The sequence below is a fragment of the Notamacropus eugenii genome, chromosome 1 (genome assembly GCF_028372415.1).
Source record: "Notamacropus eugenii isolate mMacEug1 chromosome 1, mMacEug1.pri_v2, whole genome shotgun sequence".
In the NCBI taxonomy this organism is placed as follows: domain Eukaryota; kingdom Metazoa; phylum Chordata; class Mammalia; order Diprotodontia; family Macropodidae; genus Notamacropus; species Notamacropus eugenii.
Window position 1 is genome coordinate 346,214,237 of NC_092872.1, and position 25,407 is coordinate 346,239,643.

General features: G+C 43.7%; 1 protein-coding gene across 3 annotated transcripts in view; it reads left to right on the forward strand.

Moving 5' to 3' along the window:
* Nucleotides 1–1,092: 1,092 nt before the first annotated feature.
* Nucleotides 1,093–25,407, forward strand: part of AKT1 (AKT serine/threonine kinase 1) — a 138,569-nt gene continuing 114,254 nt past the window's right edge. For 2 of the 3 annotated variants that reach the window (XM_072630054.1, XM_072630058.1), the window contains exons 1-2: nucleotides 1,093–1,213; nucleotides 14,393–14,551. In XM_072630054.1, the coding sequence (XP_072486155.1) occupies nucleotides 14,506–14,551 (46 nt within the window). In that variant the 5' untranslated portion in view covers nucleotides 1,093–1,213; nucleotides 14,393–14,505. Of the gene's footprint in view, nucleotides 1,214–2,115; nucleotides 2,225–14,392; nucleotides 14,552–25,407 lie in introns of those variants that run through there. The other variant, XM_072630056.1, reaches the window with a different exon arrangement.

Below are 25,407 nucleotides of genomic sequence, written 5' to 3' on the forward strand. Positions count from 1 at the left end.
ATTACCTACGTGGCCCTGGGCAGGTCACTTAAACGCTGGGCCTCAGTTTCTTCACCTGCAAAATGGGGCTAATAATAGCAATGATCTCCTGGGACTGTCATGAGGATCCAATGAGATGATTGATTACAAAGCGTCTGGCCACAGCAGCAGCTATTTTATTACTTGTAAAAAGAGGGGGCTATCTAACAGAGGACCAGCAAGCTTCTTTTCAGTTCTAAATTCAAATCTAAAACAAACTTAGGGCTAAAAGCTGATGAAGATGGGAGTAGACAAGAGGAAGGAGTGGGCTTTACTCCTGTTTAACCTTTCAGACTCAGTTCCCTCATTTGTCAAATGAGGGGCTTGGGCTGGATAATGGCCAAGGTCACAGTCTGTGTTCCTAAGACCCCGTAAGGGGAGGAGGAAAAGGAGGAAGGGAGAGCGGGGAGAAGAGAGCGAAGAGGAAGGAGAAGAGGATGAAAAAGAGAAGGGAGACGAGGAGGAGGACGAGAAAGGGAAGGGGGAGGAGGGAAAAGAGGAAGAAGGAGGCGGGGAGGAGCCGGGCGGATGTTGGCTGCATAGTTGGGGGAGGGCGGGGAAAGGGGAGGGCGGGCGCGCTAGCCGGGGCGGTGTGTGTCTGTGTTTGTGAGTGTGTGAGTGTGGGGGAGCGTGTGTGCAGGGCAGCGTGAGCCCGGGGCGCCAGGGCGGAGGAGGAGCCGGACGCGCTGGAGGGATCCGGAGGCCCCGCGCCCGGACTCGCGCCCCCCCCTCGCCCGCCCGGGCCGCGGTAGCCCCAGCCCAGAGCGCTGCAGGCGGCCGGGGGGTGGCTCTCCGGGCCGCCCCTCCCTCCTGCCCTCCCCGGCCGGACCCTGCGCCCCCAGCGCGGCCCAGCCCCCGCCCGGCCCCGGATCCGGCGGGAGGAGGAGGAGGAGGAGGAGGAGGAGGGGGAGGGGGGAGGAGGGCAGGCTAGCCGGACTCGGCAGCTGTAACAGCGGCTGCCACAGCTGGATCCCCGGCCCGGCCAATCCCGGCTGCGGCGGCGGCGGCGGCGTCCGGGGCCCGGGAGGAGGGGAGGAGGGAGGGGAGGCGCCGCGCCCCCCGCCCCCAGCCCCCCGCCCCGGAGCGGACTGGCATGCGGAGCGGGAGGCGGCCCCGGCCCGGCTAGGCCCGCGCCCCGCCAGCGGCACAGACCCCCCCCTCCACCCGGGGCCTGGCCAGGCCCGGCTCTCCGCAGGTAAGCGCGCATCCCGGCCGAGCCGGCGGCCTGCGGGGTCGGGAAGCCCGTCCTCCTGCGCCCCAGGGCCGGGAGAGGGGGGGCGCATGGCGCGGGGGCGGGGGTCCGGCCTGGTGCGCCCGGGCGCAAGACCCGCGGCACGGCGCGGCCAGGGCGCGGGCGCTTTGTTCCACGGGGTTGCGCCCCGGGACGTGGCTTTTTGTGTTTCCTTTTGTGCAAAAAAAAAAAAAAAGGAAGCGGGGCCGGGCTGGCTGCCCTCCCGCCTCTGCCCGCCTCTCCTCCCCGACCTTCTCTCCTCTCCCCACCGCCGCCGTATCCTGCGATTAGCGAACAGGAAGCTGTTGGCCGCCCCAAGCCAGCCGGGCCCCGGAGCCCAGACCTGCGAGCGCAAGGCTCCTGGCGCCCTCGGCCCGCTGGCGGGGGGCGTGGCGGGGCGCGCCGGGGCTGGGGGCCGGGAGCGAGCCTGGGCCGGCCGGCGTGCCATCCCTCCCCTCCTCCCCCCGGGAAGGGACCCGGGGGCACACATCCTGAGGTGCCCACCTAGGGAGGCGTGGGGCTCCCGGGGAGCTGGGCCACACCGGATTAGCCACCCCAGGGGAGCCCCTGCCAGGGCTTGGGGAAGATTTGCTCCTCGAAATCCCCGGCATCAGACTTTGCTGGACAGCCCTGGGTGCTGGTCCCATCTCTCGTGTCTCTTCTGTGTGACCTTGGGCAAATCGATTCACTTGTCTAGGTCTGTAAAATTCAGTTCTGCAAATGTGAAGTGCCTGTTGTGGGCAGGACCCTGCGGTTGACACTTCGAATACAAAGAAGCCTGGCATGCCCTTCTCTCAGGAAGCTTGCAGTCTAACAGAGGGAAAAGACTTGTCTCCAAATAATTGATTCAAGAGAGAATATGACGGGGCTTTTCAGTCTAAAAGGCAGAAATTGGAAGAGGGAGAGATGACTTAGCTGAGGGGTGGAGAACGGCTTCATGGAGGGGACAGTAAACAGCTGGAATTAACTGTAGAGGTGAGATTCCTGGGTGGGTAAATTGGGGCTGGCCTCTGGTGGCCCTTGACTGGCAGGTCTTTATTTACTAGGCTGTGGGGAGAGGAGGATTCACCGCCTTGCCTCCTATTGTGAGGATTTAATGAGAGAATGGAAGGGAAAGTGCTTTGGAAGCTATAAAGCATCTTGTACCTGTGAGGAAGGATTATTTTTGTCGTTAATGTATTCACTTACAATATGACCTTTCCTCAGTAATTACCTTTCTCCACCTCAGTTTCCTCATCTATCAGCGGGGGGTAAATAGAGTCCATTATTATTATGTGGGGTGGAGGGGATAGGCTGGAAAGAGTGCTTGTTGAGGAATTAAGAAACTTGTTTTCAGCCCAGCTACCACCTTGGCCAGTCACAGCGCTCTGTGCCAGTTTCATTAGTTCTAAAAGAGGATCATCCTTTAGATTGTGAGAGCCATTGCTTGAAGTACTTTGAATGAAAGACTGCCAAGATCTGGGTTCTAATCCTGCCTCTTGACACATGCTCATTGTGTGATCACAAAGCCTAACTTCTCACTGCCTCAGGCAACTGTCTTCAACTGTAAGTTACCAAGGAGTTGCCAGGTTGCACACTGATGAGAAGGTTGGTTGTGTGGGTGTGTGTATTTGGGAAAGACATGAATAACTTGGTGGTTCTTAAGACACCTATCCTTTCTGAACTATTTCTTTTGCCATTCCAGCTGTTGTCGGTCTGTGAGCTTCATGAGGGACTCATTTAAGTTCATATCTCAGCACAGACCACAGGATTCTTTCCACGTAGCAAGTTTTTAATCCTTGTTGTTTGATTTTGAATTTATAAAGCCGCTAGTCTTTTGAGGGCAACTTTGGGGTCTGCACAGCTCCAGGGAAGAGTTGGGAGATTCTCAGTTTCTACTAATCTCTAGGTCCCATCAAGCTTGTTCTTGAAACCTGGAAAATTTCACACCTTCATCCTCACCCTTTGAATGGTCTTTAATGTGTTTAGGTTCACAAAGCACTTTCTTCACAACTGTGCTGTAAGCAGTCTAATTTTACAGATAAGAAAACTGAGGCCTAGAGAGGGGAAATGGTTTGTCCATGACCACAAGCTAGCAAGTGTGCTGTGCTGCCTTACTCTGCATTGAGTTTGTGTGTCTGGTTCTGTGCTCAGCTCTGACCAGGGGAGAGATCAGAAGGAGAGATGTGATCTGTGCGTCTGGGCATTCTGTCTGGAGACTGCCTTTGTAAACAATATATGATGCAAGATCATATGTAAAACGGGACTTCAGAACTAGTGCACTTGGTCAGGAAGGGAGAGGTCAGCACAAGTTGTAGTAGTCTAGAAGGGCTTCCTGGAGAAGGTAGGACTTAATAACAATAACTGCTAGCATTTATATATAGGGCTTTAAAGTTTGCAAGGCATCTTATAATAAATATACAGATGCTGGGCCTCTTGAGAGTTCGACCAGTGAGTGGGACAATGTTTGTTTCTAGTCCCTTGGTTTCCCCAAATGCTTTCCTACCTATTACTTCATTCAACTTTTACCGTAAGAGGGGGTGGGGCAGGCTTTATTATTTCCTTACCTTTTTACAGGTGAGGAAACAAGTCCACAGTGCTTGTGACTTGCCTAGGGTCGCATGGTGAGCTAGGTTCTGCCCAAAAGAGGCCTTCAGCTGTTTGGAGAGAATGCCTCTTGATTCTAGGGTGGCTCAGGGTGTAGACTAATTTTAAGGGAATAACTTTTTGGCGTGTTTGGATTTTGTGTCTCACCCCCCACCTCTGATGTCCATGCAATTATCTGCACTGGGTGAGACTTGAGTGTTTCTGGGTGGGGGAGTGCCTCTCCTTTTTCCCCTCCCCTTCCCGCAGGGAGCCAACGACAGGCCTTTGGTACAGTTTTTTTTCTCAGTCCTCTCCACCTCTCTTATAGCTTTTGAACACTGATCACCCTCTTTTTCTGGATTCAGTCTTAGTTTGTTTCCATCTTCTTTCCGACTCCATAATGTGGGTATCCTCTAAGGTGCAGTCCATAAAGTTTTCTTCTCCATAGTCTTACTTGGCAGGATCCTCTAATTTCGTTCAATAAACAACCCACTGTTTCTCAAATACAACACTCCATCTCTTTGTCTCAGCACTGGCTGCTCCCTACCTCCCTCCCCTTCCTCCCAAATGCCTGGAATGCTCTCCCTCCTCATTTCTGCCACATAGAATCCCCCTGGCTTCCTTTAAGACTCCACTCAAACACTACCTGCAAGAGGCCTTTCTCAATCCCCCAAAGTTGCTAGATCCTTCCTACTAAAGTTGTGTATCTTGTAGCTACTTATCTCTTTGCCTCTTTATTAGAACGTGAGTTCCTTTTGGGGCAGGGACAATTTTTGCCTCTCTTTGTATCTACTGTGTCATAGATTGAGGGCTTAATAATTCTTGTTGAATGACTGATCTTTTTTTTTTCAATGTTCAGAGTTTTTCTTTTATATCTTTTTTTATCACCTTCATTTCCAAATACATCCCTCTCTCCTATCCCTTGAGAATCAGCCCTTTGTAGCAATATTAACTGTTTTATCAACTGAGGCTGATAGTTATATGAAATGTACCACACCCATAATCTGCCACCACTGCAAAGATCAATAAACAGACACTTATTAAATGCCTACTCAGTACAGAGGCTTGTGCACAGTATTAAGGGAGATAACAAGATTTGGAAAAGACAGTCTTTATTCTCATAGAGGTGACAGTCTGAGGGTAATAAGACACAAATGGAGGTAATTATATACGTGGTAATGTGTAAGGGAGATGAAAGATGACGATGAAGTTTCCTGGAATTTGAAGTCCAAGATGTACAAAGTTGCCTTCTACCATCCTGTAGGCCACATCTCCTAAAGAGTATCTTTATTTTGGATACCCCACTGTCTCTTCAAACTCACCAGGTCCCCAAATGAACTCATCTTCCCTCCCTTACCCGTCCTTCCTCCCAATTTCCTTGTTCTTGGGTGTCAGAGACTTCTTGTTGTGTTTGTCCTTCATTCTCAAAGAGTACTATGACATCAAGATGATGACATGACTTGCAGTTGACTTTGATTTGAGTGAGGGAGGGCTGTGCAAGGTCACCAGCCTCCCACTGTCCTCCCTATCACCCAGACTTGAGACCTCTGAGATCCTTGTAATTTTTTCTGTCTATATCACCTCCACATCCAATTACTCACCAAGTCCTATATCTACCTCCACAGTCTGTCATATATCCCCTTCTCTGGAATTAGTGCAAAGTCAGCCTCTCATCATCTCTCATCTGGACTTACTATTATAGTAGCCTCCTGACTGGTTTTCCTTGCCTTGTCTATCCCTTCTTTAGATGATTTTGCTCAAGACATCTTCCTAAAGCATAACTGACCAAAGTCATTCAATGACTCCCTGTTGTTGATAGGAGAAAACTATTATCTCTCTGTTTGGCAGTTAGGGCCCTTGGCTCTTGAGCTGGTTGCCCTTGATATATCATATACAACCCTGGTCTCTGTGACTTGATACTACGCATTAAATAGAATATCTTACTATAACCTTTCCCCCTCCTATCTGTCTTTCAGAATCTAACTCGGGTACTATTTCTTTTCATCTTCTGTGATTTCTAGTCTTGAGGAATTTTTTTCCATTTTCCAGAACTTATGATCTAAAGTATAGAGTATATTAGAGTACTTTAGCGTAGTGGAGTATTTTATATTGTTATCTTTGTAATATAATTTCAAAACCTTAGAGATAGAAAGGACCATCTCTTCCAAATCCCACATTTTAGAGGGAGAAACATGCCCAGGGAAAGAGAAGAGACTTGACCAAAGCCACAGAGCCACAGAGATCAAGTTTCCTGAATGTCAGTTCCAGCCTCCTTCCTTTGGCCTAGGCTATCATTCATTATTATTTTTTTAATAGCCAAACATTTATTTTCTCTCTTTGCCACTTCTCGCACCCCCATTGCACCAAAATAAACTTTTCATAGTCAAAGCAAATTCCCTTCATTGACCATGTCTAAAAATCTAGATGAAGGTCTGCCTTCTTCCTCTCCCACCTCCTCTTCCCCATATTCTCCCAATTGTGAGAAAAAAAGAAAAGCAAAATTCCTGTTACAGACATGTAGACTCAAGCAAAAAAAGTTCCCGAATTGGCCATGTCCAAAAAAAAATATATCTAATTCTTCATATTGAGTCTGTCACCTCTCTTTCCAGAGATGGGTAGCATGTTGCATCATGGCACTTCTGGAATTGTGATTTGTCACTGCATTGCCTGGAGGTCTAAGGTCTTTCCAAGTTGTTTTCCTTTATACTAGTGTTATTGTATCCGTAGTTCGGTTTCTGCTCAGTCTATTCCAAATGAGTTGATAGAAGGCTTTGTTTTTGCTATAACTTTCCATTTTGTAATTTTTAATGGTGAAATAATATTCCACTATGTTTATGAACCATAAGTTATTTAGTCATTCCCCATGTCTTCCCCTTAGTTTCCCGTTTTTTGGCTCCTATGAAAAGAGCTGCTATAAATATTTCTGTATATGAATTATCTTCCTCATTTTTTTGCTCTCCTGTGGTTATAGGCCTCATGGTAGTATCCCTGGGTCAAAAAGTATTAGTTTAGTGGCTTTGGGGGTCTTTGCTGTTTTTTAACATCTAACAATAAGTACGTCAGTGATCCATGTTCTCATTGGTATGGAGGGAATTCCCTCCAAGTTGCAGATAACAACCCCATCTATGATGTGTCTTCTCCTGTGCAATTCTTCTCCATGTCTTCCCATCAGTCCCCCATCGATCTATCTAATGTGCTGCAGGCCTCCCTCTGGATCAAAATTTCTTAATCATTTTTATGTAATGGATCCCTTTTTGCGGGCTGGGGAAGCCTACTTTTATGGACCCCTCAGAATGTTTTTATATGCATCAAAGAAAATACATAGGATTGTAAAATGTGTATGTATTGACATATAGTTGTCAAAATTCTTAAAAACCCCACAAGTTCTTGGGCCCTCTGCTGTAGGTAGTTTAACTTTTGCTAAGTGTTCAAAGACCCCTTAGGTAGTTCTTTTATGGATCCAGCTACTCCGAAGGCTGACCAGGCCTTTTTGGACTAAACATTTCCTGAATGATGTATTTTATATTGCTGGTTTCAGTTCAAGTCATTGTTGATGATCAGTGGCAGCCCACTCGTGCCCTACTCATACATATCTTCCACGGCCTTTACTTATGGTCATCAGTAATTTTGAGCTTTTGAAATTATGATGTTCCATGATTCACTTCCACATAGTACCAGCAAAAGAACATCAGTGTTAAAGAAAAGATGGGCTTTTTTTTTTTGACAGGGAGCAGCTTGGAATGATTAAAAGTGCCATGTAATTTCTCAGATGTAGTCCAGCCTTCTGTCTGTCATCTTTCTATTTGATTTTGGTCCCAGTTCATGGTCTCTCCACCTCCTATATCTGCCTAAGGTCTGTGTTGTGCTGGACTGACTCAGTGGGCTGCTAATTAAGTTGTAGAAATAGACATTCTTCCCCCATTTGGTTTTTTCTGGGTGGGTTGTTACGTCTATCTCTTTTGAGCAGTCTTGAATCTTGTTTGAGGAGGTCCAGTTAGTATCCAAGCTTTTCATGCAGTCTGCACAATGTTATCTGTAAACCCAACTCTTAAATTTTTTTACAGATGAAGAAACTTAGACCTCCCCCCCCCCCCCCACAGAAAAATGACTTGCCCCAGGTCACATAGGTGGTAAATTGGGGAAGTCGGGATTTGAATTCAGATCCTCTGAGTTCATGCCTTTAATGGAGAACTTCATCTCTTCCATTTGGATTTTTTTTTTTGCAGTTGAAATCCTTTTTTTTAAAAAATTAATTAATTAATTAATTAAACTTTTAACATTCATTTTCACAGAATTTTGGGTTCCACATTTTCTCCCCTTTTCTCCCCCCCCCCCCAAGCACCAAGCATTCTAATTGCCCCTATGACCAATCTGCTCTCTCTTCTATCATCCCTCTCTGCCCTTGTCTCCATCTTCTCTTTTGTCCTGTAGGGCCAAATAACTTTCTATACCATTTGGATTTTTTAATAGGCATCCTCTGTGAGTGTAGTGAGCCCTTTTGACCACACAGGTCCCTTTGGTGTTGAGCTTGATATTTTCAGTCAGAGTATCTCTGAGCCCCCTTATAGGGTACTCTCTATCATGGAACTTTGTATCATCATCACCTGGAAGATACTGAATTATCTCTACTGAGTCAAATCTTGTTTTTTTAAAGAAGTAATCTAAAACATTGGGATCTAATGTCTCCAAACTAGTCATGTGAGTGAACTTCTTCTATATGGTTTTTTGTTATAGAAAACTGTTTGCAAAACCTTGTCTGTTGCATTTTCATGTTTTCATTGAGTTTTCCCTCTTTGAATGTAGCTCATTCTTGTAAATATTTTATTGAGATGAGGGTCTTCCTATGGATTAGATAATGAAGTTTCCTTGATTGTTTTTTTTGTTTTTTGGCAGTAATAAAAAGGCAAAGCAGCAGGGTGTAAATGGGTAGAGAACCCGGCCTAAGGGTCAGGATGACCTAATACCTTAGTGTTTATGGTCAGAGAGAGTTTCCTGGGGGCAGGCAATGAGAATTTAAATAACTTGCCTGGGGTCACATTGACAGGGTTTGTTCTAAGTAGTATACTGACTGACCCAGGGCAAGTCATTTAACCTCTGAGTGCCCCCTTTCCCCCACCCCCTACTACTCTCATCTTGAAAGTTACTGAACATCTGCAGGTCTGCTTTTGGTAGAGGAAATTTTCTCACCTGGAGGTCGCCTGAATCTAGAAATCACAGATCTTGACCAAAATAAGTCTGATTTTTTTCCTCCAGTTGTTTGTTGAACAACTGTAGATTTATATTCATAAAGGATACTTCCTCTCCAGGAGGTCCTCTTGAATCTTGATATCAAAGATCTGGACCCAAAAAAGTCTCCTGATATTTTTTTCTCAGTTGTTTGTTTTCTTATTCTCATTCAGAATTTTTGAAAATACATCCTTCAGTGTTTTTCAGGGTTGTGTTGCTTATAAGCATAAATTTCTTCTATTTGGTCTAGTCCAACCATACTGGAGACATTTAAGTCTGTGGTGATTCCTTTGCCAAGGATAACGAAATTGCCATTAGAGACTCTGGTGAATCTGTTCCATTTTTCATCCATTTGTTTGTCCTCTTTCAAGTTTCCCCTGTAAAGTGCTCTTGAGATGATCTGCCATAATTGGGTCTTATGCAAATCCTTTGAGAAATTATTTCCTTTTGCTGTTTGAGGAGATTGTCCCCTTATCCTCCTTTGTGACATTTTGTGAATAAATTTGTATTGTAAATAAGTATGGCCCTTAATTGCCTCAGTCTCTCATTGCTTAAGGAGATCTAATATTTCTTTGCTGAGATAGTTTTGTAAATCTTTTTGGTCTTTTTATCAGAGTCGTTGCTTACATTGATTAAGCTCGTGGGGGAAGTTGAGATAACTACTGCACAGCTTTTCCTTCATCCATTTCCTATTTTTCTGTGTAAGTAGCTTTTTTGAATAGGTCAGGCTGAGGCAATTGTAACTTCATTCAGTTTCATTTCATATCTAGAGTCTTTCTTTCAACTTGGTTTTGATCTCTGACCTTTCCTGTAGCCAGTTACTAATCAGATTGCCCATGATGATTCAGAAAGGACTCCTACTTTGGTAAGCATTTATAGCCTGCTGTTAAGTTCTTATCAATTTCATTTTGTGTGCCTGTGTGATGATTGCTGTTTGCAAATTCTATACTTTAAAGAAAGTGTTCAGGATACATAGTTGCAAGACATATGTGTGTGCGTGTTATATATATATATATATATACACACACACATGTATGTACACACGTACATACAATATACTTTTATTAATAGTTCCTCGATAAATATAAAATATTTTAATATTCATTTAAAAAATTTTGAGTTCCAGATTTTCTTTCCTCCTGCTCCTCTCCCCCCCTTGAGAAGGCAAACAATTTAATATCCATTATACATGTGAAGTCATGCAAAACATATTTCCATATTACCCATGTTGCAAAAGAAAACACACAAACCAGAAAAATAAAGAGTAAAAAAAAAGTATGCTTCAGTCTACATTCAGAGTTCATCAATTCTCTCTCTTCCTCTTTTTTTTCTTCCTGGGTTCTTTGGAATTGTCACTTGCTAGGCTTTTGAATAGATCTTTTTCCCCATTCTAACCCTTCCTGCCCCAACCCACCTTCACACTGAAGATTCCAAACATCTATGTATATGTTGATTTGGTTTGGAGGAGGATCATGTCACATTTTGGGTTGGGGTGTTTTTTTTGGTAGCATTTCCCTCCCTTTATATAGTTTCCTACAATAGAAGTTGGCATGGAAACAAAAATTATTTTCTTCATGGTGGTCTTTTTTGCTTATTTTTTACCGAGACGAGATAACTGCATCCCATAAAATGATGTTTTTTATTGTATTTTTTCTTTTTAAAAAATCTTTTATTTTAGGCAAATACTAAAACTTAAATATATAATAAGAAAAAAAGAAACATTATAAACTTAAATATAAAATATTTCTTATTGCTTTTTGGGTGAAGGATCCAAACCAATGCCTGCCAGCACCTTTACTTGCTTCCCCAATAATAACCTATGAGCCATCCTTCCATTTAATTGAAACTTCCTCTTGTCTCCATTTCATTTGTGAGAATGTCAATATTGATATGATTCACTTCCTCTACTAGTGTGTCAGTGTTCGTCATGAGACAATAGTATCTCACATTTAGAGCACCACCAGTTAAATTCATATTGGCAGATGGTCTAAAAATTGTTTGATTCTTAGTACCTTTTGCCCCCTTTCCCCTTGTTTTGTGACTGTCACTCCAGAAATAGAAGGGAGTCCGAACAGGGTTTGGGGTTGCCATAGTTGAAAAATTCATCACCTGACCAACCAGCGTTTCTTGGAGAAGAGCCTTTCTTTACTTAGTTAGTAGGTAATGAATAGTAAGCAGGCTCAGTCTTCTACCAGGACTATGCTTAAAACTTAACTAAACTTAAAACTTCCCTAAAGAAGGGAATAAACATTTATTAAGCACCCATGATGTACCTGATGTTGTGCTAAGTGCTTTGCAAATATCCCATTTGATCTTTACAACAATCCTGGGAGGCAGGTATATAATAGCTTATCATCCTCATTTTACTGAAGGGGAAACTGAGGCAGACAGAGGTTAAGTGATTTGGTCAGGGTCATCCAGCTAGTAAATGTTTGAGACTGTGTTAGAGCTCAGGTCTTCCTGACTCCAGGCCCATGGCTCTTTCCACGATGTCACCTAGCTGCTAAGGGTCCTTAAGGATATCTAGTCCAAAATGTTCATTTTATGGGGGACAAAATTAAGACTCAGAGATGTTATGACTTACCCGAGATCACTTGGGTAACAAGATATGGAGCCAGATTTCAAACTAAGGTCTTCTGATTCTAAAGGTTAGTGCTCTTTCCAATGCAGATTATTGCGTATAGTCTGATTTCCTCCCTTGTAGACAAGCAGTGCTCGGAGTGTAGGGATTTAGATTGATAATTGTCTTTGTCCTCCATTACATACACAACACAGAGGCAGCTGGTGACACTGTGGATAGAGCTCTGGACGTGGAGCCAGGAAGACCTGAGTTCAAATTTGGCCTCAAACATGTAATAACTGTGACCCTGGGCCAATCACTTAACCTCTGTTTGCCTCAGTTTCCTCATCTGTAAAATGGCTATAGTAATAGCATCTACCTCCTAAAGTTGTGAGGATCAAATGACATAATATTTATAAATCATTTAACACAGTATCCTGTCACATAATAGGCACTTAATAAGTCCCTTCTTCCTTCCTTCCCTCCTTCCTTCATTCCTTCCTCCCTCCCTCCTTTCTTCCTTCCTTCCTTCCTCCCTCTCTCCCTCCCTCCATTCTTCTTTCCTTCCCTCCTTCTTTTCTTCCTTCCTTCCCTCCCTCCCTCTCTCCCTCCCTCTCTCACTCCTTTCCTTCCTTCCTCCCTCTCTCCCTCCCACCCTTCCTTCCTTCCCTTCTCCCTCCTTCCTTCCCTTCTCCTTCCTTCCCTCCCTTCTCCTTCCTTCCCTCCCTCCCTCCTTCCCTCCTTCTTTCCTTCCTCCCTCCCCCTTCCTCCCTCCTTCCCTCCCTCCCTTTCACCTAAGACTCACAGAAGAAAGCAAAAGAGCCCAAGCACCAGCTTGTATAGCATGTTCCAAAAGTCATAAGTCTTTTCAGCTTGAAAAAACCCCACTTTAAAACTGCCCTAAGACTTTTGGGACACTGTATAATGCTGATCATGAGTGTTATTGGAAAGAGCATAAATTTAGGTCTGGAAAGAACCTCAGAGGCCATCTCATGCCACTCCCTGATTTTACAGATGAGGAAACTGTGGCCAGGGGAATTGAAGTGACTTCTTGTAATATTACTTAATAGGAAGTATATGTTTGAACCTAGGTGTTTGAACGCGATAGGATTTGAACCCAGGTCCTCTGACTCTAGGGGTCAGTGTTCTTTCTACTGAGCCTTGGGCTGGAAGCTTTTCTGTATTTGAAGTATCTTGAATGAGCCATAGGATTTATTTTATTTTTTTAATGTTTATTGTTATTTTTCATTTTGTATCACTTTCATTTCCAAATCTATCATCCAAAAGATCCACACTGTGTAACAAAGGAGATAAAAAGGGAGAAAAAAACTTCTTAGTAAAACTAACCCATCATCTAATCTAACAGTACCGTATTGGCAGTGTTCTGCATCCACTGTGTAATGAAGAGAGGAAGGTATATTTTTTTTCCCTTTGGGACCACGGTTGGTCATTATCCTTGTACAACATTTAGTTTTTTGTTATTCTCATTTACATTTTTGTCACTGTACATATTGCTTTCCTGGTTCTGCCTTATATTATTGTAATACTTCATCCAAGCCTTCCGCTGATTGCCCTGTAGTCTTTTTTCTGGTGCTTGCTGTACCATTTCTTTACATTTATGAACCACTGTTTGTTTAACTGTCCCCTGATTAAAGGGCATCTACTTAGTTTTCAGTTCTTTCCTACTACATGAGTGCTGCTATAAATATTTGGTGTAAATAGGACCTTTCTTTCTACATTTGACCTCCTTGGATTATACACCTAGCAAGCAGTAAAATCTCTGGGTCAAAGGATACAGACATATGAATCACTTCCTTAGCACAAATTCAACTCCTGGGATTTCAACAAGCAGAAAGGCAGAAAGAAAGGCTTTCCTGGGCTGGAGAAGAGTGTGGGGAAAGATATCTCAAAAGGAGATGTGATGCTGAGATTAGCCTGCCCAGTATGGATGATGGGAGGAAGAACATTCAACAAACTTTCTTCTATGAATAATATTTTATTCCCCCCCCCATTACATGTAAAAACAATTTTTTAACGTTTGCTTTTAAAAATTTTGAGTTCCAAATTCTCTCCTTCCCTTCTCTCCCCCATCCCTGAGACAGTAACCAATTTGATATAGGTTATACATGTGGAGTCTTGCAAAACATATTTCCGTATTAGTCATCAACAGACATTTTAAAAATACCTACTATGTGCTCAGCTCTATGCTATCTGTTAAACTATAGCATATCAGAAGTCTAGGTAAGACAGGAACTCTGCCCATACACTGTTTACAGATCAGGTTGTGAGCATATTTCTTTTTAAACAAGCATTTATTAAGTACCTACTATGTGCCAGTGTGAAATGCTCTACAAATATTATGTCATTTGATCTTCGCGAGTAGGTGTTATTATTACTTCCATTTTTCAGATGAGGAAACTGAGGCAAACAGGTAAAGTGACTTGCTCAGGGTCACCCAGCTAATAAGTGTCTGAGGCTGGATTAGAACTCAAGTCTTTTTGACTCTAGGCCCAGGACTCTAGCAGCTCTGAATTGTGCCTTGCATGTAGGATATGTGCAAATATATGTTGAAACCATTGACTTCAATTTTGGCCAAGGTGTCTGGAGGGATTTTTTGTAGGGGGTATTCCTTTTAATCTCGAAGTAGAAGTCAGATAGATATGACACCTTGTGGGATAATCAGTCTTAGATGCTGTCAGCCCTGAGTCTGTTCCTAAATGTTCTCATGGAACAGAGTGACTCTGTGGCCTAGAAACAGCCCAACTTACTCATTCTTTCTTGATTTCTTCCAGAATTGCTGGGACCGGAGCCCAGGCTTGGGAGTTCAGAGCCCCCTGCAGTCCTTCCAGAAGGATCAAGGTGACCACTCAGGGCCCACCCAGACTCTCCTCACCTCCTGGCGGCCATGAACGACGTCGCGATTGTTAAAGAGGGCTGGCTGCATAAGAGAGGTCAGTGTCACTCAGGTTCTACAGCCCAAGGAACACTGGGAACTCTGCCCTTTGAGGTGCTTGGTCTGCTTGCTCTGTAGGTCAATGTTGTGATATGGTGATTTAAATTCAGAATATGTGAGTTCAGATCCTGGCTTTGCTACTTGTTTACCTGTATGACTTTGGGCAAACTATTTAATCTCCCTGGGGCTTGGTTTTTTCATCTGTAAAATAAAGGAATTGAACTGGATGATCTCCAAGGGTATTTCTATATCTATAATTTTTCATTTCTGTATCTGTGGCCTTATGCTCCTGGCGGGGTGTTCTGGGTGTTTGAAGAAGCCAGAAGCACTGATGGGGGTGGATGAGTTCTTAGAAATCTTCAGGCAAGAGAATAGAGATTCCAAAGTACTCATAGTAAATTAGAGAACCCTCTTTCCCTGACACCCCCCCTCCCTCCCCTTCCCAGGGTGTCTTATTTGTCTTTTTAAAAAAATTATTATAATTTAAAGTTTTTACTTTACCAAATTTCTCATTTCCCTTTGTGTGTATGCGTATCTCTTCCTTTTCCCCCTTGTCAGAGAGCCATTCCTTAAGATAATTTTTTTAAAAGAAAGAAAAAGAGGAATAAGAGGGCCCCCTCTTCTCTGTAGAGGCATTGAGTCTTCTCATGGCTCTTTGGGGCAATCTTCTTTGTAATTTTGCAACATTTATTGTTTTGTGGTTGTTGTCCCTTCAGTTGACATTGTTGTTGTTACTGTGTATCCTGTTTTCTTGGCTCTGATTACTTCACTTTGCATCAGTTCATGTAAGTCTTTTCCCTGCTTCTTTGAGTGTAGTTTCGTTAGGTCTTAGAACTGTTCTGGTGCTGAACTTGGGGAGGGGATGTAGAGGATTCAGGGGATTCCAGATATGAGGGGCTAAGTGAGGAAGGAAGCCACATCTGGAGGCCTGGTCTGAAAGGGAGACAGGACTCGGAGAACAGATGAAAGCAACCACTGTTGCTGACATGTACGCAGAGCCTAAACTTTCCCAGGGAGGCCTCGCATACATTATCTCATTTGAATTTCACAACAACCTTGTAAAGAAGTGCTTCAAGTGTGGTGATCCCCATATCACAGATGAGGAACCAGGGGCTGGGAGTCTTTCTTGGGGTCCCATCACCAGTAAGTGACTGTGGTAGGGTTCCACCCAGGTCTTTTTTTTTAAAAACATATTTAAACATATTGTGAAAAAAGAATCAGAACAAAAGGGACAAATCATGAGAAAGGAAGAAACCAAAAAGCAAAGAAAAGAGAGAAAATAGTCTGCTTCTATCTGTATTCAGACGCCAAAGTTCTTTCTCTGCATGTGGTTAGCATTTTCCATCGTGAGTCTTTTTGAATTGTCTTGGATCTTTGTATTTCGGAGAAGAGCTAAGTTTATCAGTTAATCATTACAGTGTTGCTGTTACTGTGTATAATGTTCTCCTGGTTCTGCTGACTTCACTCAGCATCAGTTCATATAAGTCTTTCTAGGTTTTTCTTAAGTCTGCTTGTTAGTCATTTCTTATAGCACAATAGTATTCCATTACATTCACGTACCACAACTTCTTCAGCCATTCACCAGTTGATGGTCATCTCCTCGATTTCCAATGTTTTGCCATCACAAAAAGAGCTGCTATAAATATTTTTGTACATGTGGGTCCTTTTCCCCTTTTTATGTTGTCTTTGGGTTACAGACCTAGTAGTGTTATTGCTGGGTCAAAGGATATGGAGTTTTATAGCCCTTTGGACATAGTTCCAAATTGCTGTCCAGAATTGTTGGATCATTTCACAACTCCACCAACAATGTATTAGTGTTCCAGTTTTACCACATCTCCTCCAACATTTGTCATTTTCCTTTTTTGTCATATTAGCCAATCTGATAGGTGTGAGTCCATTCAGGTCTTCTTGAATACAAGTCTAGTTAGTGACGTATTTACCTAGGCCATGCTGTCTATCCACAAGACAGGATGTCTTAACAAGGTTAACTGTGTAGCTCAGACTAAGGGCTGTTGGAACTTGTAAGAGCTTTGTGGGCTGGGAGGTGGGCAAGGGGAGGGAGGGACAAGTAGTTTGTCTTAACCTAAGTTGTAGCTTCTTGAGAGCCAAGGCTGTGTGCACAGCAGGTAATTAATGAATGTTTCTTGAGCTGGCCTTGAGGTATGAGAGATGGGAGGGGCCCTTCTAGGGGTGTGTGTGTATCCTTAGTAAAGGCTTGCAAGTTGGAATAAAAAGCTAATGGAGTTCTCTCTGGTAAGATTTTAGGGGTCAGTGAGGAAAAGCCAGGAGAAGAAAGGAATGCAGTCATTTTCTCGGTAGGACTTGGGCACAGCTCTGTCAGTTAAAAAAATTGTTTAGCTCTATCAGTTAATCAGTCAGTAAGCATTTACTAAACATTTTCTAATTGCCAGGTACCATGTTGAACTCTTAGGATACAAAGAAAAAGCAAACAGCCCCTATACTCAGGGAGCTTTATATTCTAGTGGAGGAGTCTATATATGTATGTATGTATTATATATATATATGTGTATATACATATACATACATACACATGTACGCACACGTACATATACAGTTACATACAGGATAGACTTATCCCTCCTTGGAGAAGGTACTAGCAACTGGAGGGACCAGGAAAAAAGCCTCCTGTTCAAGCTGAGTTTGAGCTGAATCTTGAAGGAAGCAGGGATTCTAAGAGGCAGACGTGAGGAGGGAAAGCATTCTAGGCATGGGGTACAGCAAACACAAAGGCCTGGAGGCAAGAGATTGATCCAGCAGTGTGCTATGAGGAACAACAAATGGCCCAGCACAGCTGTTCAGTAGAGTACAGGAGGGGAGTGAAGTGTAGGAATGCTGAAAGAGAGAAAGGGGCCAGATCATGAAGACCTTTAAATGCTAGAGTCTTTTATTTGTCGCTAAGAGGAAGTCACTGGATTTTAAGATACTAATTGTAAAAGCACTTAGCACAGTGCCTCTCACATATAGTAAAGCTATGTAAGTATTAGCTATTATTAATTATTGTTAAGGGAATGAATGGTTTGACCTTTCGGCAGCTATGTGAAGAATGGATGGGAACACGGATGAGCAATTAGAAGGCTATCGCGCTTGTCCCGGAGGGAAGTGATGAAAGACCGAACTAGGGAGTTCATTGTGTGAGTGGAGAGGAGGAAATGTATTCTAGAGATGCAGGGGGTTCCAGAATGTACCTGGGTGACTAGAATAATGGTGATATCTGTATGGTAATAGGGAAGTTCAAAAGAGGGATGGGTTTTGGGGGAAAGACAATGAATTCTGTTTTGGACATGTTGAGTTGGAGGTGTGTCTGGGACATCTAGTACCATGTGTCTTGTTAATGAGGTGGGAGCCACAGTTTGGACTCTTTTTTTTTCTCCTAGCTTGTGGCGGCTTTATTCATAAGTCCAGAATAAAGGGAGGAGATGCTTGTGAATGGGGAGTCAAGTGGCCTGACCACTTTCTTCCTTAGGCCAGCCTCTCTGAGAGTTAGCTCCTCTGCTTTGAGCAGGGATCAGTCCAGGAAAACTATGGGTTTTCCAACCATGGGCCCCCCAGGCTGTTTTATCAGTGACCTCACCTGGCTCCCAGGGCTGTCTTTTACTTTCCTGGAAGGGAAAGGAAAACTTTAGGTGCTTTCCACTTTCTACAAATTGATTGGACAGAGGTCTTCAACAGGTTTCTGTACCTTGAGAGTGGGAAGGAGTCTTAGAATCATCTCACACAGGAGGTTAGAACTGGGAGAGTAAGCCTTAGAGACCATCTTTTCCAAACCCTTGTATTATGTGGAGGTAGAAACCAGACCCTAGGGAGGGGAAGGAATTTACTCAAGGTCATATAGCAAGTAAGTCGAAAGAGCAGAGACCAGAACCCAGATCTCCTGGCCCCAAGCCCAGGACTCCATCCTGTCCCTCATTGTTACTTCTGTGAGGAAAGGGATCAGATCACATTTTCATTTTCCATCTTCCTCTGCTCCCAGCACATACTGGGTGTTTAATAAACGCTTGTTAAACTGAAGTTTTCAGAGAAGCACCTTTGTAGAGTAGAAAGAGTTTGCCCTGGAGGTGGGAGTCCTGCCTTAGTATCCTGCCTCCAACATTTCCCAGCTGGGTGGCTCACGGACTTTACCTCCCTGAATTGTCTCTGTAAAATGGGAATAAAATGCTTCCCTTACAGTGGTCCAGAGGATAATGCTTTGTAGACCTTAAGACTTTTACTTGAAAAACCTAAATAATCCATGGCGGTTATTACTATATTTTAAACTCTCTGTGTGGTGTTGGGCAGTTCTCTCTCCTCTTGGAGTGGAAATATTTAAGGCTCATAGCAGCTACATATGTTAGCCTATCTTATCTTAATCCTTTGTTTTGGTCTGAGTCTTCTTGGTTGCCCCTAGGTTAGGAGACTTCTCTTTCCTCTGGTGATATGGACTGAAGGCCAGGATGGACCCTGGGTCTCTGAGACAGGCTTCTTCATCAAGTAGTAAGAACCCATAGAAACAGTTGTGTCTTTAGGTCCCTGCTCCTCTCCCTTATCCATCAGGAAGGAGAGCTTCTGAGGGCTTCTAGTTAGGGATCCCAGTCATTATCACAGAATCTGAGTTGGAAGCCACCTGTGAGTCTACTTCCCTGGACCCATATGTAGGCAAGATTCCTCTCACTAAATTGTGCCTGACAAGAAGTTCTAATGACCTTACTTCAAGCATAAATTTATTATTCCTCTTTAACTCCTTCCCATTTTGCCTCATTTATAAGTTCATGGGCCAAGCAGAAAGTCCAATTTCATTAAATACTGGAAGACAGCTCTTCTTGGAGGGAGGAATTATGCCATGGAAAGAGCCCTGGCTTTGGCATCAAAGGACCTGAATTCAAATCTCCCATGATATCTGTGTGACCTTGGGCATGTGACTTGACATTTTTGGGGGCCTCAGTTTCCTTATCTGTAAAATGAGGAGGTTAGTCTAACATGGCTTGTGAAGTCTCTTCCAATAGCAGATCTATAATCCCTGGAAGCTATTTAAATTGTGTTGGCCACACATTGGTTCTCAGTTATCCTGTCTCTTCAGAGTGGTTATCCTGTCTCCTTAAAGTGCTTATGGGGGAAAATGAATTCAGTTCAATTTAACAATTAAAGAACTTACTTTGACCCTTCTAGATTTGAGGTTTGAGAGAAGGAGGTAGCATGGCATGAGGGAAGAGCTTTGGACTAGGAGTTTGGAGGTCTAGGTTCAAATTATGATCTTGCCCTGACTCATTTTGTATTTGTGGGCTCCTTATCTAAAATGTGGGTGATTAATACCAGTACTTCATAATTCCTAGGGCAGGGGTAAGGAAAGCCCATTGAAAGCATTAAAAATGCTGTGGAAGTGGAAATTATGGTGTCCTTCTTTACCTTCAGTGGAGTCCTAGCCAAGAAATAAATGCTGTTTGACCTTGGGTGGGAAAGGAAATACTTTAGTGGTATGCCACAGCCAGGCCAGAGTGATAGGTGTCCGAAAGAGATGGGACTAGGGCCAAAGGGGGATTTCCTGTTTTACGCCAAGTGGAACTAAAGAAAGTTGATTAGTTGGAGGGAGGTGGGGTTTTTAAAGGCTGTTTTGAGGAAGAGAGGGTAGAGGCCTTGTTAGACTAGGTAGGAGGTAGTGGGATGTAGTGAGAGAGTTCTGGGTTTGGAGTTGGACAGTTTGGGGTTTGGTGTTAGCTTTGCCACTTAGTACCTGTGTGACCCTGGGTCTCTCTGTGCCCCAGTTTCCTCATCTGTAAAATGAAGGGGGGGGTTGGACTTGATCAGGGATGGAGAACCAGCAGCCTCGAGGCCACCCACATGTGGCCTTCTGGGTCCAAGTGCAGCTCTTTGACTGAATCCAAACTTCACAGAACAAATCCCCTTAATATAGATGGTTCCTAAGGTGTTGTAAACACAGAATCTCAATAACACTGGGAAATTATGCATTAGTACCTCAGATATTCAAGAGCCTCCATATTCCGTTCCCAGACTTCTTTTTTTGGATTATTTGCTCATGGAATTCCACTGGCTGGAATGCCCTCCCCCTGTTGAAATCATCCTCATGCTTCAAGTCCAGTTGCAATGCCAACTTCTTCATGAAGCCCTCTCAGTCCATCTGGATTTCCCAAACTGAAAGTAGTTTTGGTTTCTTCAGGAACAATAAACACTTATTAAACACCTGCCATGTGCAGTGCCTGCTGCTGTGGACCTAAGGACAGAAATAATTCCTGCCCTCACGGAGCTTAACATTCAGTTGGGATGGAACCAGTGTACACAGGTACAAGGAAATACAATATGCTTGGAGTAGAGAGCGCTGGATAACAGCTAGAGGGGTCAGGAAAGGCTTCCGTTCGGAGGGAGCACAAAAGCAAAGTCTTGATGGAAGCTAGAGATTAGAACTCTTAAGATGAGAGCGCATTCTAGGCATGGCTTGAGGTGGTATGTCAATCTAGATGGTATAGTGGAAAGTCCAAAGAAATAAGTCTGAAAAGTTGTCAGGAGCTAGATTATGGAGGCCTTTAAATGCTGCAGTCAAGGATTTGTGTTTCATCCTAGAAGTAGTGGGGATTCACAGAAACTGTTTGAGAAGGAGATTGTCAGGAAAATGCCAAATCTGTGTTTCAAGGATGTTTAGTAGCTATGAGGAGAATAGATTAGAGAGGGGAGAGGGAAGCTGGGATACCACTTGGGAGGGTTGTCGGACTTGTCCAGACAAGGGGTAATGAAGGGCAGACCTAGGATGATGATTGAATGAGTGGAAAAAAGGGGACAGAGAGGAGATGTGGTAGACAAGGCATAAATAGCACTTGGCAGCTGTTGGATATTGGGGGAGAAGGAAAGAAAGAGGAGCCAATATCTTGTCCTACAAGAAAAGAGAGAAGATGGGGATAAGAGAAGGGAGGGTGTAATAGAAGGGAGGGCAGATTGGGGGAAGGGATAATCAGAATGCATGATGTTTTGGGGTGGCGGAAGGGAGAGATGGGGAGAAAATTTGGAACTCAAAATCTTGTGGAAATGAATGTTGAAAACTAAAAGTAAATAAATGAAGGAAAAAAAAAGAAAGAGGAGCCAGGGATGCTTAGAAAGTTTTGGAGGATAGGTTTGAGGTGAAAACTAACGAAATCTGTTTGGGGCAGATTAAGTTTGAGGTGCTCTTGGGACACACTCAGGTAGGGGATAGGATAGAATTCAGTAGTCATCTGATAGATAAGGAATCTGAGGCCTCAAAACATGATGAAAGGATTTGCATCCTAGAATGTTAGAATAGAAGATGACAGAGCTGGAATGGACTTCAGAGACCATTGCAGTTAGGTAGTACAGTGGATAGCGCACTGGGTGTGGAGTCAGGAAGATCCGAGTTCAAATTTAGCCCCAGACACTTACTAGCTGTATCACCCTGGGCAAGTCACTTTAGTTCTATTTGCCTAGGAGGCAGCTGGTGGTGCAGTAGGTGGAGTGCTGGGCCTGCAGTCTGGAAGACCCGAGTTCAAATGTGGTCTGAGACACTTCTTAGCTGTGTGACTTTGGGCAAGTCACTTAACCTCTCTTTGTCTTAATCCACTGGAGAAGGAAATGGCAAACCTCTCCAGTATCTTTGCCAAGAATACCCCATGGACAGTATGGTCCACAGGGTCATGAAGAATTGGACACAGTTGAACAATAGTCCAATCCCCTCATTTTACAGATGAGAAGGCTGATTCTCAAAGAGGGGAAGCAGTTTGGCCAAAGGCTATTAGAACATAGAATGACAAGAGTTAGAAGAGAAACTTTAGAGTTAGTATAGTGTAATGTCCATTTTAAAATTTAAATTAAAAAATTTTTAAACTTAACCAGCACCAAATAAAATGGACATGTCCATAAATGAAACAGAACAGAAAATGAGGATTGTTGTACATGAAGCTGCCCATCTTTACCTTCAACGTGCTTTTAAGTATATTATAAATAGACATATAATTTTCAAAGCTTGTTTGTGTTTTCCTCTGTTTCCTTCTGTTCTCTGTGCATTTAAAAAAATGCTTGTGACGTCCCTTTTTCTTTTTTTTGTCAACTTCATTGCTAGAACTTCTCTGCCTTCCTCTTTCTCACCTCCTCATTGGGGGTGGGGGTGGGAAACCTTCTGTAACAAATATATCAGGCACAACAAATTCTCACACTGGTGCTGTCTGAAAATGTATGTCTCATAACATACCATCGCTGATCTGTCAGGAAGTGGGTATCACGCTTCATCCTCATTCCTTTGGAATATTGGTGGTTCACTGTGCCGCTCAAACCTCAGAGTTCCTAAATCTCTTTTGAGTTTTTTTCTTCATGAGGTTGTTATTGTATACATTGTTTTGGTTCTGCTTGCTTCCAATGCCCTCATTGTACAGAAGAGGAAACTGAGGCCCAGAGAGGGGAAGGAAGTCACTCAAGGTCACAGAATGAGTCATCTGGGCAGAGTCTGAACTCCAACCAAATCATCCTTCGTCTCAGGCCAAAACACTTCCTACTACATCTTGGAACTCAAGAAATCTTTACTGTTTGAAGGAATAATCAACTCCCTAGCCCCAAGTCCCAAGGTGATTTTACTCCAGAGTTCAAGCTTTGCTTGTATCCCACCGGATTACTATGCTTCTCCCTCCTCCACATCCCCCACCTCTCGAAAAAAAGAAAAGAAATTACAATCCCTAAGGGTGGGGGGAGGAAATGACTGAGCAGTCTTCGGTCTGTCCTGCTGAGGGGAGGGGATCCTGCAGCCTTTAGAATGGGATGAGATCACCAACATCTGGGAGAATGAGCTGAGTTGGAGGGAAGAGGAAATCTCTCCTGGCTGGGTAGGACTGATTGGAGGAACTTGTTGGGGCCAGGAGGGGTAGTTTGGGGAAATGTCAGAAATTTAGTTCTCCAGGAGATTTGAAGAGTCACTCTGTCTTTAGAGATATCTTGAGAACTGTATATAAGGAAGCCCTTTCTAATGATCACAGCTGTCTTGCAATGGACTGACTAGGCAGGCTCAGGAAGCTCCCTGTCATTGGGTGTCAGTGGTATTTATAAACACAATTACTGCTGTAGGGGAGAAAGTTAGTCTGGGGTGAGCGCTAAAGTTCCGATATTCTGTGACTTTAGATTCCTACAATTAAAGTATTTTAGAACTAGATGAGGCACAATACCTTGAGAACCTAGAGTCAGAAAACCTGAATTTAAATCCTGCCTCAGATACTAACTAGATGAGTGAACTTGGGTAAGTCACACTGAACTTCTGTGCCTCAGTTTCCTCATCAGTAAAACTGGGATATTAATATCTACTTCCTAGTATTGTTGTGAGAATCAAATGAGATAATGTGATTTTGTTGTTGTTCAGTCATGTTCAACTCTACATGAGTCAAAGATACTGGAGTGGTTTGAAATTTTCTTTTTCAGTGGATTAAGGCAAACAGAGGTTGAGTGACTTGCCCAGAGTCACACAGCTAAGTGTCTGAGGCCAGATTTAAACTCAAGTGTTCCTGCCTCCAAGCCCAGATAGATGTAGACTCTATCCACTGAGTCAGATAGCTGCTCCATCATGTGTAGAAGCACCTTGCAAACCTTAAAGTGCTATATAAAATGCTAGTTATTATTATTGCTGTTATTTTTATCATATTATATACTATTTATTATATAATTATAATAATTTTTATTACTGAGGGAAACTTGGACATCTAATCCAACTCCTTCTTTTACAAATGAGGAGACCAAGAGTCAGAGAGGGAAGGTGATTTATTAAGGGTCTCACAGCTAGTTAGTGTCAGGGTGATTCGAATTCAGACTGGCTGACTCCTGATTCCAGCATTCTCTTCTTTATAGGCAGTCCCTGCATGCAGACCCATCTGCTTGAGGGGGGATTGTGGGAGAAGGGAGCCTGGGTCAGTGAGCCAGTGCTTTGCTCTGTCACATCAGACCCCCCTGGACCCAAGTGCCTCATTTGTTATATGAGGAGAATAATCCCTGACCCACAGGGCTGCTGCTTAGAGGCTAAAATGAGATAACTTGTGTGAATGTCTTTGGCCAGTCACAAAGCATGGCCCACATGTGAGGGAGTGAATCTGCCCATCTGCCACTTAGATGTGTCATAGGGAAGAGAATTAGCCACAATTTCTTCCCTGGAGCTCTAGCTAGGTGTTACTCTGCAAGGAGGATTTCTCTCTAAAGCTGAGTTGAAGTGAGGATTCATGATATCCAGGCTTCTTCAGCTTCTGGGCCCAGTCATTCATTTTCCTATAATTATAGAATTGTAAGTTTAGAGCTGGAGGAGACCCTGAAGGCCACTTGGTTCTGTCCCACCTCATTTTTCAGATGAGGAAACTGAGGCAGTGAGTTGCCCAAAGTCACATAGATGATACCAAACAGAGCCAGAATGTCAGCTCAGGTCCTCAGACTCTCAGACCAGTGCTTCCCTCACTGTAAAGTGTTAAGTGATGTTCCCTTACAGGCCGTCTGTGATTGGCCTTCTTGGCGTCAGACAGGCTGCCTTGTTATTTTGAACCAGTGACATTGGGAGCTCTAGTCCCATCTGAGCTTGGGTTTCCCAATGTATGCCGTGTGGGCGAATTTATCATCATTTGAGAAGGTTCTGCCAGCCTGTCAGTTTACAATTTAATTAGTCAGTGCCAGGTGTCTGGTGCTTGGCTGGGTCCCAAGGGAGACAGAGGAAGGAGCAGACTGGAACCCTGACCTCAGAGAGCTCCCAGTCTGGGGCAGTGGGGGAGAAACGAGACACACACATGGCTACCTGTATGATGAAACTCAAAGCCAAAGCTCTGTCCTCCCATATGCCTAAAGTGGCAGAACTCAGAGCAAGCCCCTGACATCTCCCTGAGGTGG